Genomic DNA, 15,365 nt, shown 5'->3' with positions numbered 1-15,365 from the left:
TTAAACCCCAGAACAACTGCTAGAACTAATGCAAATCTCCCAGTTTGCCTGGTTTTCATGAGAGATGAAAGCAGAGCTGCTGGCAGGTAACGCCATATGCTCTTCTCACTTCCCACCATGGAAGAAAGCAAAGGCAAGGCCTGTGAGTGCTGCTCTCCGATGTTTTGGGAGTGGGATGGGAACCCCTTCCCACACAGAGCTAAAGAGAGAGCAAGAGAAACCCACCCCAGCAAAAGACACAACCAAACCACCAAGCACCAAATCTCCAACTTTTCAGGAGGCTGCGTTTTCCTGGAGCGCTCGAAAAGCAGGCTGCAGGCGGTTCTCAGGCACAGGTTTAATTTCTGCTCTCCAGCTCCGAGGAACGCTGTCCCGGCGTGTCGGAAGAAGGTTAATGAACGATTTAGCCGCCCTCACAACCACGTTAGTGTCACTTTCGGAAGCTGCGAGTTAATGCCCGAGATCTTCGGGGGTTACCCTCTTTGAAGTTCACTGATCCATAACCAATGTCCAATTAATTTGCAGGAGCCTAACGATAATGACTATTGGCCTTTTCCGACGCATACAAAAACACAGTGGGTAACAGCGATGCTTTTGGCTTCAGTATATTCTCAAGTCTGCCTGCACATTTGCACACCTTCAAAAATACTCAGCACTAACAACGAGTTGTCTTCTGCTGTTTGAGGAATTTTTTACATTTGCTCTCCCGAGAGCAGAGCTACTGCATCAAGATTTATGAACTTTCTGTTGCAAAAAAGATTGGAGCTGATTCAAGATGCTCATTTGCTAACAGAGAAATACTTCTATTGCATTTGCTTAGATTCCTCTTTATTTAGGGTTTCCATGGAAGCCAAGGAATAGAAGTTCAGTCTTGGGAAGATTAAACAGGCCCTGAGATATAATGCAAAACAGCTTATTTCAACATTCCCCAAAGAACAGAAATGAGAAGTTCTTCCACACATAAGCCAAAAAAAAGGAGGTTTGTGGAAATTTTCAAAATAAATTGGGACCCAGCTTTTCAACTGCTGCACGCAGCCATTGCTTCCTGCTGCAAGCAGCTTCACCAGCTTCCAGCACAGCTCCTCAGGGGAAAAAGTAAATGAACAAGAAGACTGCAGGATAAAGATGCTACAGCTTAAAAACCAGCTTATTCAAGACAGTTATTGCTATACAACATCCAGGAAGAAGGTTAATTCAACCACAACATCTTGCACAAAGAAGAACAATCACCTCATAAATTAGTATCTCAGCAGTTTTTAGAACAAAAAAATGCAGATTATGCAGTTCAGCAGCATCTTCCATGGTGATGCTCTGGACGCCACAGAAGCTGACAGACGAACATTTAAAAAATAAAATAAATCCCTTATCTTCAGCTACTCCAGGCAGAGAAATGACTCCTGCTCTGGTGAGAATGGCAAACATTTCCTTGCCTCCCTACCCCATAGGTCAACAGAATGTTAGTAGCCACAATGACACTACAAATTAATAGCCACACATTTCCTCTGATCTCCATCCTCCAGGTAAAGATTTATTTCATGCTGTTCCAATCTGCTATGAAAATGCTCAGGACCAATGAACTCTACTTCAAAACACTTCTATTTCACAGCACATTTCTTAAACCATTTTACAATTGGGCACAGATATATTCAGATAATGGGTAAAGTGCACCTTTTCCCTGAAGTTAGAGCTAAAAAGCTCAGTGTCGCACACAGGATTTGCCACCCGGTCTGGTAAGGAAACTAAACACAGCTGACCCTTAAGTAAATTATTTTCAATCTTAACACCATTATTGCTTAAATAAAAAGATACTTAAATCGTAGACTTTTCTAATCCTTCATTTATGGTGAGCACCCAACTGCTCAGTGAAATGCACTTCAACACACATTCAAGGTTTTTATTAACTCCATGGGAAAGTCCCAAGACACTGGGACATTTTTTTTCTGACTCCTGATTAAAACAGCAGGAGCCCACATGAATTCCCTTTCCCCACCCTGCCAAGAGCCTCACATGCAACATCCCCTCCTCAAAATCTGTAAGAAAACAAGAATCAAACCGAGAACATTTTGCCATGAAAGGCGCTGAGACCTTGCGCGGGGTGGGATGCGCTTCCAGCTGCCAGCCTAAAGGGACGGCTGAGGGAGATTAAACACAGAAATGCTTTTCATAAGGCAAGAGGCTTTGAAGAGGACAGTTCAGCTACTTCATTTCATAATCTTCACAAAGCGTCAGATTTTAGCCTAAGCAGGTCTTAAAACAAGGAGATTTTACTTAAAAAGGGGGGGAAAAAAAGTAGGAATGTGTTTTGGCCGGGTTCTGTTGATTCAGCAAGGGTTAGACACACACATGCTTATTGATCCCAGAGAGCTCCCTGCTAAGTTAATTGTCTGGAATTTTAACTGAGCTCTCAGCAAGTTTCAAAATCCATGTTGGCTGGAAGTGGGTGGGGGACCCAGAAAAAAAACAGGCTGCAGAACTGTGCAAAGTCCTCCAGTTAAAAAAATCCCAATTACTTTCATGAAGGGAAGAGCTGCAGCAGGGAATGGTTTTAACTGGATTTGGGGATTCTGACTTTGACACGGCTAGAATTCAGAGCTGGAAATCTCATACGCAAAGCAGTACCATTATCAGGGAGCACCATCAGTGCTGCTTTCACTCCTACCCACATCACCGAGGTGAGGGTATCTATCTCCTGTGAGCTCCCTATTGTGGCTCATGACAATTTCTGCACAGGAAGTGTCACCACCAGCTGTAGTTGCCTGTGTTACAGTACCTGAACACCGACCTTCTGCTGGTGCAGGCTATGGACAACCTGGCATTGCAGCTTACCCAGTCACCTGTGCTTGCACGAGGGCTGCCCATGGCTCTGCACTGCCATGGGCCCTACCTGCCTCCAGAACACCTCCAGCAGCAGCTCCTCCAGGTAAGGAATATGCTGCAGGGATGATTTGGCATTATGGTACAGGAACAGCCAAAGACACCTTTAAAACAACCCGCAATTACATTCAAACAAAGCTTTGCACTCCATCGAACCACTCAACAATGCCATCCTGTACCAGTGCAAATGCCTATGGTCCTCCAAGGTTTCCCATCTCCCCCATGCCCATGGCAGCTCCCTGACCCACAGCCCACCTACCTGAACTCCCTGCCCTCGCTGTAGCGCCGGGCTGAGGCCGCACGTTGCGTGGCTGTCTCCAGAAGCAGCTTCTGTGTGAGCCTGCTGGAAGGCGCTGAGTCCCTGCTGGCCTCAGGCTCAGCCTCTTGGTCACACTTCCACTCCTCGTCCTCATTCAGAGTTGGCAGATAACCAGGTAGCCCTTTACCTGTCCCAGACCCTGAGCTCGGATCACTATAAATTTTTGGACTTTCCCCACCTGTCCTTGTGTATTCCAAATAAATATCTGACTTAAGGAACAAAGGGTAGGTATTGTCTTCTATCATGCACTGAATCTCTGTTTGGGCCTGGTCAAACATGTCAGGGTCAATCTGCAGTTTCATGACACAGTCTTTGATGAAGCTTTTTGTGGCTGGTTTGATCTGCCGGGACACAATGCCATTGTTGTCGAGGATGTATTTTTTGTAAATGGCTTTTGCCAGCTTGAGTCTTTTTTCCTCGTTAGACACACATGGCTCCAGCTTCCTGAAGCCACTGCAGGCAAACCAGAAGTCCAGCAGATCCGCACAGTCCTCCTGTTTCAGGAAAGTCCTGAAGAGGTTGATACCATCTTGATCATCCAGCAAGGAGTGCAGGGACTCGGCCCACTTTAGGTAGGGTGGAGTTGGTGAAGCACTCCCCTCAGGCTCGTACCCCAAATCCAAATCGGAGCGCCTCGGTGTTGCTGTGGATGTCTCATTTCTGACCACATCACCTTTACCAGAGTAGAAACCATGGCTAACTGGCCTTGGGTCTGTGGACACGAGCTCCCCCTCCTCACCAGGAACCGGTGGCCTTGGAGCATCTTCAGTGAAGCTTCCTCCAAGGTCCAAGGGGAAGCCTTTCCCCTGGATATTCATTTTTCTGGTCCTTGCTTGTGCAGGAACAGTGGGGGATGAGCGCCAATCTCAAATCACCAGTATTTGTAGCTCCAAGGTGAACAAGTTTGTTCGGCTGAAACAGATGAGGAAAAAATAAGCGAGTATCACTGGAAATAAACACTAAGATGACAAACTACTGGTTGTGCTCTGCTCCTTTACTCTACTAACACTTCCTTTTCAGCAGAATCAATGGCTTGGTGACTTCTGTGAGCTCAGAATAGAGCACAAACCAGGCACAGGCTAAAAATCACAGCTACAGAATATCCCAAAACTCTACATCCAGAATTTGGAATCACTGATATAGCTGACCCTATGCTAGAACACCAGCCAATTCCTCAACACTGCTGGTTTTACACGACCCTGGCATGAGGCAGCCCCCACATCCAAGAGATCCATGCTCAGGTACCACAGGACACATGCCATCTTATGCAGTGCTACCAACTCCTCTGCACTTCCTACCTGGACAGAACATATCCCAGATCATACTAAGGCAACATGTTTTTATCTGGCTAGGGATCTAGGAAATTCTTATCATCAAACAGGAATTTAAGGCTTGTGAAAATTATTTTTAAAGAATATCCAGTTAGTCCTGAAAGCGGGGCTGCACCTTAATCAAACACAGGTGGCTTTCGTATGCTCAAGTGACATACCAGCACCACATTCCTCACAAATCTCTGCGTTTCAGAAATACGCCGCGTCGCCTCGTCTAGCTCTAGGGGAATCCAGATGCATCGTTGACCCTAATATTTTGGGCATCTGGACTGCATTCTTGCTTCAGATGGGCATGTTAGTACAGGAGCTCGGTTCTGGCACTGCTGTTTGTAGGCAAGCCGTGGAGAAAAGGTTCATTTACGCTAACAAAATTGCATGCTACGAGCCTGGGAAAATTTCAGGTCATCAAAGGGAGATGAGAAAACCACCTTGACAAGGAAACCTGATCAAGTATAATGTTTTTAAAGAAGAGCAATGAGTCAATATGGAGGATGGAAGGTATGGGGAAGGCAGAGAATGGCAGGCAGTCCCTGGGTTGCTACTTCTGCTGCTCAACAAATTAACTTCATCATTTAAAGCCAGTAGCAAAAGCCTTACGTTACAGAACAGCCTCAGCCCCTAAGCCCCAAGTACTGCAGAACCCCAGCAGCCTCACAAATTACTCCTTGCACTGGATTAACTCAATTGGACATAAAAACACACCGGGAAAGACACATTTTACCTCATCCTCCCTCTCAAAGCAAACCTCACACCAACGAACATCTTTGGGATGCTTTGCCATTTCCCCCCCATTTCCTGATCACGGCTAAACCAAGAACCGCCGCCGATGCCGATGCCTGTCCTTACAGCCCACCTGTCCATCGGGAAACAACCCAGAGAGCCCGGGAGCGGCCAGCGAGGGCGGCTGGGCCCCGTGTGGAGCGCGGCAGGAGCCAGCGCCGCGCTCACAGCCGGCCCGAGCCCCCCGGCACGCAGCCCCTGCCCTGGCACCGCGGGACGGGGCTCGGCTCTGGCACCACGGGGCGGTTTTCACCCCGCTGCTGAAAGCCTGCGCAGGACTCGCCCCCCCGTCTGCGGTACGGGTCCCCGGTGACCCCCGGCCGGGCGAAGGGGACCCCCGGGGCAGCGGCCCCGCAGCCCCACAGCCACGCCGGGCATTGTTGCGGCGGGGCGGCGCTGGCTCCTCGCCCCGGCCGGGGCAGCCCCGGGGAGCCTCCCGGAGGACACGCGAGGCGCCCGGCCGAGCCGCCCGGCCGGCTCCGGAGGAGACCCCCCGGCCGCTCCGCGGGAGGCGCGGGGCCGGGCGGGCTCCGGGGCGGCCCCGCCGCTGACAGGGCGCCGCGCGGGGCCCCCGCCGCCCCCCGGGCAACTTCGCGGGACCCGGCCCGCGCCGCCCCCCCGCCGCCGCCCCCGGCCCCGCTAGCCCTCCCGGCCCGCCCGGCCGCCCCCCGCGTCCGGGGCGGCCTAGCCCGGCTCGGCGGCCCCGGCGCGGCCCCGCGCTCCCGCCCGCGGCGGCCTCGGCGCGGCCTCGGCGCAGGGCCTGGGCCGGGGCCGCCTCACTCACCCGCGCGGAGCGGCGGCGGCGGCCCGGGGCGGCGCGGGGCCCGGCCCATGCGGCTCAGAGGCGGCGGCGGCCCGGCGGGGCGGCGGCGGCACGGAGCGTGCGGCCCGGGACGCCCATGGCCGCGGCCGCGGGCGGGTGGCGGCGGCGGGGAGCGAGAGCAGCAGCAGCAGCAGCGAGCCGAGCCCCGCTCCGCTCCGCTCCGCCTGCGCCGCTGCCTCCCAGCCCGGCACGGCGGCTCAGCCGCGCCCCCCGCGCCCCCGCCCGGTACTGCGGGACCGGGGCCGGAGCGGGGCGGAGCGGGCTCGGCACGGCCCGGCCCGGGGAGGCGGCGCGGCGGCACGCGGGGCGCGGGGCGGCTGCAGGCCCCGCTCCCGCTGCAGGGCGGGCCGGGGGAGAACCGAGCTCCTGGCTCGGGGAGGCTTCGAGCCCCGGGAGCCGCAGCACATGGCCGAGGGTTCGGACTGGGCTCCCCGGACAGCCCCGGCACATGGCCCCGGGGCCAGGCACGGCTCCGGACAGCTCTGGCACATGGCCCAGGGTTGGGTCTGGACTCCCCGCAGAGCCCTGGCTGGGTGGGCACCTCAAGGGCTTAGTGGCTCCAGGGCTCTGTGTGGCCCTGGATGAGAGGAGCCCACATACCCCCGTGAGCATCCCCGCCAAAGACGGCCCCAGAGAGACTTCGGAGACGTCCCGGGTCTGGTCGAAGGGCCCTGCCCAGGAAAGGTATCAAACCTCAAACACCACCAGCCTCCACGGCTCTATCCGTGTTGAACACCATGGCACACCTGACCTTTGTCCAGTTTGGACTGTGCACCATGGGACTGGGGATGTCGGAGCACCAGTCCACTAGCTGCTCTTGCCTCCAACAAGCTGGAGATGGTTTGGAGCCTGCAATGTGTGTCCTGCTTCTCTGAGCTGGTCAACTCTGCCGCGGGGAGAAATCAGGGACTGTCCAAGAGGTGGCACTGCATGGACTGGAATGGGTCACACCACGTGGAGACTCCCCAAATCGAGGATGGGTGGTTATGGGGAGCAGGGTGCCCCAGCTCTGAGGGTGCAGTGATGCGGGACACTGCAGGGAGAAGAAGGGGATTGCCACATGCAGAAATCAAATGAGAGTAATGTGAGAGGGAAGTGCAAAAGCCTGCTTCTTCCCTGGAAAGCAGTGATAGACTCGGAGCCAGGCAGACCCTAGATACCATTCCAAAAGCTGAACGTGCAAACAAACCACAAGACAATCCTCTAAAAATCAGAAATCACTCAGAATGATTTCCAATAGGAATTGTTTCTGCTTTCTTATGCAATTACACTACTACAGTTGCCGGCCTCGATGCATTTAGGGAACACGTTCGGAAATGTAACTTTTTTTCCAGCTTTGTGAAACTCACATACGTCCACCCTGGGCAGTGACACTCCCCATCCCACCCCAGCACAGAGCCTGGCAGGATGATGTGGCTCCTTACACTCTCTCATGTGAACGATGCTCGGAGCTGATTTACACGTAGCAGTGCAATACTGATCTCAGGCGTAATAATAGAAAAGCTGATGTGGGATTCAGCTGGTAAAGAATTAAAGGATGGGAATATAATTAATGCAATCAGCCTAGTTTCCAGAAAATAGCTCTTGTCAAACTCTGATGTCATCCTTTGAAGAGATTACAAGTTTGGCTGATAAAGGTTATGGCATAGAAATAATAGTCCTGGGCTCTGTTCAGGCATGTGACTTAATCCATATACTATTCTGATTAAAAATTAGCACAATACAACATCAAGAGGGACACCTTAAAGGGGCTGGGAGCTGGCAAACCGACAGCCATCAATGGGGAATCCCTGCAGAATGGGAGCGTGCTCAGTGGGTGTCCAGGCTTGGATGGGAAGCCCAGTGCTATTCAGTATTTCCATCAATGGTCTAGAAATAGATTAAAAAACCCTGCTGAGAAAAACGCTGGGGCGAGGGAAATGAGAGGGGCAGGAGACATGGACGAGGTCAAGACAGCTGTAGAAAACTTCACAGGCCAAGTCCCCGGCAAATAAACCATGCTTGAATGCGAGCAGCTGTGAAAGGGTCTGTCCACTGAGCACAGGGCCCTTCTGCTGGAAACCCGGGATCTGGCAAGGACGGATTGGGGGAATTAAGGAGGCAGGAGGGATAATGTGGGAGCAGCAGGCTCCCCACAGGGGATGTCCAGCTGGGTTGGGGCCGGGTGCTACAGCAGAAGGGTTCCAGCATCTGCATTTTGGAAAGGATGCTGAGGGATCGGGAGAAGGAGGAGGAGAGTTAAAAGTGAGCTCTGCTTTGCAGGGGTGTGGCTGAGGCCCACAGCCTCCCCAGCAAGTTCAAAGGAGCCCCGGAGACGCCTCCATTATAGCACTTCAGCCACTTCATGGGTGAGAGACGATCAGGTATTAGAGAGCTTTTCATCTCCCAGAGAAAGGCCCAGCAAGATTCATGGCTTGAACTGAGTTTGTTTGAGAAACCAGAGCCAGATTTCTCCATGGCAAGGGGGAGCTCGAGGTGGTGGGTGGTGAGTTTGGGTGCAGCAGGATGCAGGTGGCTGCAGTGCTGGGGCTTGACATGCCCTCCCTCACAATGCCTTCCTTCCCAGACCTTTCCTTACTACTCCTCGGGTTGGGCTGGCCCTGGGGAGATGGGAGAAGTGCTGGAGGCTCATCTTACTCCCACCAGCTCCTGGTGCATTCTCCTGGCTCAGGGGACACAGCCCGGGGTTAGGAGCCAGCCCCCATCCCACTTGCAGGCACACATGGAGGCAGGGGGCTCCAGACTAGCCAGCAGGTCCCTTCCAGCAGTGCAGGATCGCTCTGTGTGTGCTCCCAGAGAAAGCAGGGCCAGCACTGCCCTGCTCCAGCAAAGGCAGCCAGGCAGCTGCCCCTTCGTAGGCTTTAAGAGGCAAATTCCCACTGGTTGATGTCAAGCCCTCATGGTGCCTCATTATTTTCTGGCTCTCTAGCAGGGGTGCTTGAAGCTGAGAGAGCCATGGGCTCCCTCTGGAGTCCCCTCCCTGCCTTTTACCCCTCAGGTGGCTCATGACAAGGAGCCCTGTCTCTGCACTCTACCAGGGGCCAAAATCACTTCCAGATTTATCTGAGGACATGAAACAGATGATAAACCAAACTGAGCATCCCTGGCTGTGTGTGGGAGGAATCAGACTGCTAAGTCTTTGAAGCCAATGAACTGAACCTGGTTATTTTTCCCTTCTCCACCAGCTGATTGTGTTGCTCTCCCTTTTGCCCCAAATATCACCCTTATACCAAAACTGCCATCACCAAGATGGCAGTGGTGTTTTGGTGCACCCCTGGTGTCACTCTGCCACCGAGGCTGGTCCCATGGGAACCTGGGATGCTGGACACTTCCCAGCTCCCAATGCACATATTCCTTTCTGCCCAGAAGAGTCAGCAAACACTGGAGAAAAAGAACTGCTCTCAGCCTTTGGTCTGAAGAGTCTGTGCTGTATCACTGGTGCAGTGCAACTCCAGAGCCTCCTTGCAAAGGGATGTTTTCTGTAGCACCCTCCCCTCCTGCCAGGGTGGCTTGGGACCCGCAAGCTGTCCAGTATCCATTCTGCATAGCCTGAAACCTCTTGGATCAGCTTCAGCACTGACAAAAGTCCTCCCAAATGAATTCTCCTCTTTGTAGTGACTCCCCCAAAGCAAGGTGGGCCTGCCCCAGCGCTGAGGGGTGATGGCTGGTGGGCTGTCAGCAGTTCCCTTCTAGCCGCAGGGATGTGTGTGGGTATGAGCCAGCATCCCTCCGGCGTGGGCGGATTGGGAAGGAGCGCACTAGATGGTGCTGTTCAACCTTTGGCTGCCATTTAAAAGGCTCCTGCAAGGTCATAAGCGATGCCGAAATTCAGTGTTTTTATTCGAAAACCTTTTGGGAACTGGGGGATAAATAGAAATACCCTGAAATATGAGGTCCTACACTGATCACTGATGGAGCCAAAGGACAGCTTGCTCAGAGGGACACGTGTTGCCTCCCCCCTCGGGCCTGCAGCACCCTCAGTGCTGAGGCAGGACCTGGGGTTTGACTACAGAAGCAAGGATAGCTTGCTCCAGCAAAGGCTCAGCCAAGAACAAAATGTCCTGGGGTGCAAGAGGGGGCTGACAACTCTCTCTTGGACCTCTGGCAAGATGATGCTTGCAGAACAGGAGGAAGAAAATGTATTAGAAGTTAAGATAAAAGTATTGGTGTTGTGGTGCCAAGACTGAGGGCATCCCAAAGAGCCTGGCTGGGATGAGGCACTGCCACTGAGGGGACAAATAAGCAGAGCCACAGGATATGGCTGGCAGGAGAACAAAGCAGAAGTGGGCATGTTAGTGTAGCCAGTGAGGATGCCCATAGTCAGCCGTGCCAGGGCTGGGGGCAAGAGTGGAAGTGGGTGATGCTGATTTCAACCATCACAACATCCCTTCTTGCAGGATCTAAAGATATCTGCCCACCCTGGCCATGTTAGCCTGCCAAAGCATCCATGGAACAGTGGGTGCAGGTCTCCCACAGGCAGCCTGGGTGTGCCTCCTTCTTTGGATTCCCCAGCTCAAAAAGGCAAACACCCCCAAATTTGTTGTTTTGCCTTGGATCTGCTTCTAATGTTGTGGAAAAAGGATGAAGCACTATTTGGACACCAAGTTTATGCCTTTTAACTCAGATCCTGCTCTTTCATAAAGCCCATGATCCAGCCTGCTGTTCCAAGCAGTGGGAAGGCTGCAGGGCTTGGCTACTCTGGGCACTCAGATTTTTCCCCTCCAGAAAAATCATCCCAATTTCCTACTTCACTCCTGTTCACACGTGGATGCTTGCTTGCAAATTCCCTGTGTATGCAGGAGTACAGGCCTGGAGTAGGTGGATAGGGCAAAAGCTTTACTGCTCACATCCAAAACAACAAAAACTGCAGCCAGGGTGACCTCCTTCCAGGAGTGTAGGGGCAGGAGGGCCTGGACCAGTTAAGGCAGTGGTCTGAACTGGTTTTTGCAGTTGCCAGTGTTTGCCCATGGTGGTGCAGATGCCCAAAAGGCAGATGGAAGCCCCAGTACATAATCCTGAGCCCCTGCAGTGTCCCAGCACCCTGGCCTGTTCTCCCCAGGGCTTTGTTCTGCCTTCAGCTCTGGGTGTTTTTCTTTGTGCCTGCCCTGGCATAAGCCTCGTTCCTCCAGCTCTGCTTTGCCCTTCTCTGCTGGATTACAGAGCCCCCAAACCTGATGTTTCCCACAAAAAAACATCACAGACAGGCTCATGCTGTGCCTTGGGAAGCTTGTCCAGTGGTGCTGCTCACTCAGCACCCTCCTCACAGAGGAGCTTGACATAGACTTGTATATGTCTTCCCACACTTCTGTGACCCTCCTACCACCAGCCCTCAGACCATCACCAGCTCCTTTCTAGCTATCAGCTACCTCTAGCCTCATGTTTTGGGCTGAAGACTGGAGTTTTGGTCAAAGCTTTCCCCTTGCTCCTTCTCCTCCTTTCCAGCCAGACAGGGAGAGTCACAGCAGCTCATGGCCACTCTCCTCTGCTTGGTTTGCACCATTCATAACCCTAGTCACAGCCAATAACCACATGAACTGATGTCCCTCTGCCTGGCTGGGCAGAGCCCAGTTTGTTCACACTGGCTTCTCTTCTCACTCCTGTCCCAGTCACCCCAGATAAGCCCTGAGCTCCCATCCCAAGCACAGAAATGTATGAGCTGATAGGGCTGGCAGGACCTTGGTGTGTCCCCTAACCCTCCCCACGTGGCCTCTGTGCTGCTTTTGGGGGAAAGGTTCCCATATCTGGCAGAGCAAAGAGACCCTCACAGACCCCTGATAGATTTGAGACCCTGCCACATCCGAAACCCTGCCAGATCCCTGCTGCATCCCAGACCCCAGCATCCCCCTGGCTCTCTGCCAAAAGCAATGGCACTGGAGCTCAGCCAGCACTGCCAATGCCCAGTGCCCTTCATCCCCAGCTGGTGGAGGTGAGTGCCCCTCAGTGACACCCCACATGCATTTCTGCACCCACCTTTGGGGTCCAGCCTGGGCCTGTGCCCTGCTCTCCTGCTTCTCCATGCTCCAGACCACCAGGCTTGCTGTTCCTCTTGGGGGGCCAGGGGTGGGAAGCCATCCACATGCATCCCAGAAGTGCCACTCTGCAGAGAGAAGAGATATCAGTTCGTCCCTGCTGGGACCACCCTGCCCAGGAGATGTTTCCAGGGGAGCTGGGCCAGGCAGGAACACCCTCTGCTCCCCACTCACAGGAGTGGATCCTGTTCCCATGGTCCTGAAGGACACACTTCACATCTTGGCCCTACATGAGGTGGAGATGTCTGGAGCGGGGTATGCTCTGCCCTGAGCATGGGAGCTCTGGAGCGGTTATCCCTGCTGAGATGGTCCCAGTCTACAGAGCTGGGGCAGGAGGGAGCAGCAGCATCAGGGGACAACCTTGTCCCTAGTTCCCAAGCCCTTCTACAGAGCCAGGGCTCACCCAGCTGCCCAGGCCATTGCTCGCCCTCTGCTCCAGTGTCCCCACAGTGGGATGGGATGAGAGGAGTATGGGGTGCAGCTGGTTCCTGCCTGTGATAATTCAACCTGCTTGATTCTGCCAGGAAAGAAAAATCTCCTTTATCCAGCCATCGGTGACCACAACCTGGGCTGCTCGAAGGTGGGGAAGGCTGGTACAGTGCAGAAATATTGACCACTCCACTCTTGCAGATCTGTTTTGTAACGCTGGGCAAGATCTTCTGGTTTAACTGGGGTCACCAGCTGGTGAGAGCCAGCTGAGCACTCACTGGTGCCTCAGTGTCTGTCCTGCAGCCCCCAGATTTCCAGTGTGACCCTTTGGATATGTTCTCCATCAGCAGTGCAGCTTGGAGAGCTGGTCTCCACGCTACTCCCTCACTACTCCTCGAGGGGCAGCTCTCCCAGGGAGCTGGCAAAAAGTTTTGCACCAAGTAAGGCCTGTTGATGATGTTTTGGCTAATTTTCCACCTCTGGTGACCAGGCAGTGGCCAGTTGGACACATGCTGCTGTTTCTCTGTTCTCTCCTGGGAGGGGTCTTGCTGACGGTGCCTCTGCTTTGACGAGGCTTTTCCCAGAGGTGAGAAAGATGGTCAAGGAGCTCTCTATCCCTCAATTTTGGTTTATTGTGAGTCCACCTAGTGGCCCACGGGTATATGGTTGCCTTTGCTGGGCGCAGGGAGGCTTGTGAGGACATCCCAGAAACTCTTGTGCATCCAGGGCAAGCTCTAGAAAGCATTTTACCTCTGCACTGTGTCTGACAGGTACAGTTTAGGTCCCAACTTGCCGTTGTCCTTCACGAGGAAACCTCTGAGACCATGAAGTGACAACAGCAGCTGAGGTTGTGGCTGGTTTGCTGAGGTCCAAATCCCAGCCAGTCCTGAGCAAAGGATCTCTGTGATCACATCAGACACTCCTGAGGGGAGCCCCACGGCATTGCCACCCCTTATTTCTGCTGCAGAATGATTTTCTCAGCCTCGAGCTCCTCAGACAGGGCATTAGATGCCCCAAATGCCCCTGTGAGTGATGCCGTGCCCTGGGGAAGTATTGGCTCTGTGGGCCCAGGCAAGCCAGCAGCCAGAAGCTCATTGCCACTAGCAGCTAATTGCCAGTACTGGGCTCCTGGTGGTGCCTGTGTCAGGCAGGACAGCTGTGCTGTCAGGAGGTCACAGCCTGCCAGCCAGAGCCCTTGCTGGGCCCTTCTGTGGCACAACACACTGTGCCACAGGACTAGGTGTGTTCCAGGCCAGGGGGACTGACCAGCCCTAGCTGGGGGACCCCTAGTCCTGGCAGGACACTTTTGAAAGCCTCCTGCTCTTTCAGCTCTCTGATAAGACCCTCTGGGGTCTCTCTCTACCCACACAGAGACTCCAGCCTCCAGCACCCCTTTCCCAGCCTCCAGCTTCCCAGCCGCACCTGCAAAATCCCCAGCTGCAGGTGGGGTTGCTCTCCTTTGCCATCTCCCCAGTGAGGTGTCCCTTCCTCAGAGCAACCATCCTGTGCCTCCTCCCCAGCGAGGGCCACCCCTCCTGGCTGAGCTGGGAGATGAGACCCCTGCACTGCTGTGTCACCAGCACCCAGTGCAGGTGGCCATGGCTCAGCACGGGCAGGTCCTGGAGCCCCTCCACCCCCAGTGATCTGCCCAAGGGTGCATTGCCTTTGGGAAAGGAGGTTCCCCTGCAGAATTTCTCCTTCATGGTGAGAGTGAGTGGGACAGTGCCAGGAAAGGCTCAGCACTGATGGACACCAGCTGAGGTCCTGACTAGCCAAAATGCTGGACACAGCCCAGCAGTGCCTGTGGGTGACCTGCTTCCTCCTGCAGGGAACAGTCCTGGATGATGAGCTGAGGCTGCTCAGTGAGAGCCATTTATTCACACCCTTAGGGAAGAGTCTCCAAACTCTTCTACAGCTTTAACTGCCCCAGCACAAACCCAGCCCAGGAGATCATCTTGGCATTGACTCGTCTCAAGGCTTTCCAGCATGAGGTGAACAGATGTGGAAAACACTGGTCTCATCCTGAGAGAAAACTGGAGAAATTGCTTACAAAATCATTCTCTGTGGGAGGAAGCTCAGAGAAGTGGGGGGGTCTCTGTCTTTGGAGGAGTCCAAGACTTGCTCTACAGCCAAGGCAAGCCTGCTCTGGTGCTGGATGTCAGCCATGGAATTCCCTGTCCCCTTCTGCCAGCACTTCTGAGACTGTCACCCATGCTCACCAGTTGGCAACTCTGCCTGGCTGCCTCTCTCCTAAAATCTCCTCCCCTTTCTGTGCCAGGCAGGTGAACCACAGCAGAGACAGGTCCTCTCTGGGACAGAATGTTTGGGAGCAGGGAAGTTGTGGGATAGTGATCATGAGCATCCTACAGCATCCCGCTTCCCTGGGAAAGAGATTACAGGAACTGCTCCTTGGAGATGTGAGCATGAGGCCAGGCAGCTTTGAGTGCCCCATCTCCTTCAGACATCAAGCCTTGGGCTCTCTTCTGTGGAAGCTGCTTCCCAGCCCTTCATGCCCTGTCCCCATCAGGACACAGAAGCCTGCTCTGCAGGGCTGGAGACACCATCTGGTGTCCAACCATCCCACACCACTCGTGCTCATGCCATGTCCTTCAGCCGGTGCAGTTCATCTCCCCCACAGTGGGAGCTGACAGCAGCCTGAACCCTGCAGCCATGGCCATCTCACCTCAGGGCTCTCCTTGTGCTCTCCCAGAGAATAGATTCCCACTTTGATTGTCCTGCTGGGCATCCTCTTACTAGTGCATCTTCTGTCAGAAGTCCTT

At 53.9% G+C, this 15,365-nt stretch overlaps 1 protein-coding gene across 2 annotated transcripts in view; it reads right to left on the bottom strand.

Annotated features, from left to right (window-relative positions):
* Window positions 1–6,306, bottom strand: part of AXIN1 (axin 1) — a 69,797-nt gene extending 63,491 nt beyond the window's left edge. The window contains exons 1-2 of one of the 2 annotated variants that reach the window (XM_085074979.1): window positions 6,089–6,306; window positions 3,134–4,105 (exon numbers count right to left, since the gene is read on the bottom strand). In XM_085074979.1, the coding sequence (XP_084931105.1) occupies window positions 3,134–4,011 (878 nt within the window). In that variant the 5' untranslated portion in view covers window positions 4,012–4,105; window positions 6,089–6,306. The remainder of the gene's footprint in view (window positions 1–3,133; window positions 4,106–6,088) is intronic. The other variant, XM_085074980.1, reaches the window with a different exon arrangement.
* Window positions 6,307–15,365: the final 9,059 nt, after the last annotated feature.

This window comes from Lichenostomus cassidix, chromosome 14, assembly GCF_008360975.1.
Source record: "Lichenostomus cassidix isolate B80296 chromosome 14, HeHo_3.0, whole genome shotgun sequence".
NCBI classification, from domain to species: Eukaryota; Metazoa; Chordata; class Aves; order Passeriformes; family Meliphagidae; genus Lichenostomus; species Lichenostomus cassidix.
Note: the sequence above shows the minus strand (reverse complement) of the source record. Positions and strands in the feature narration are given on the sequence as shown.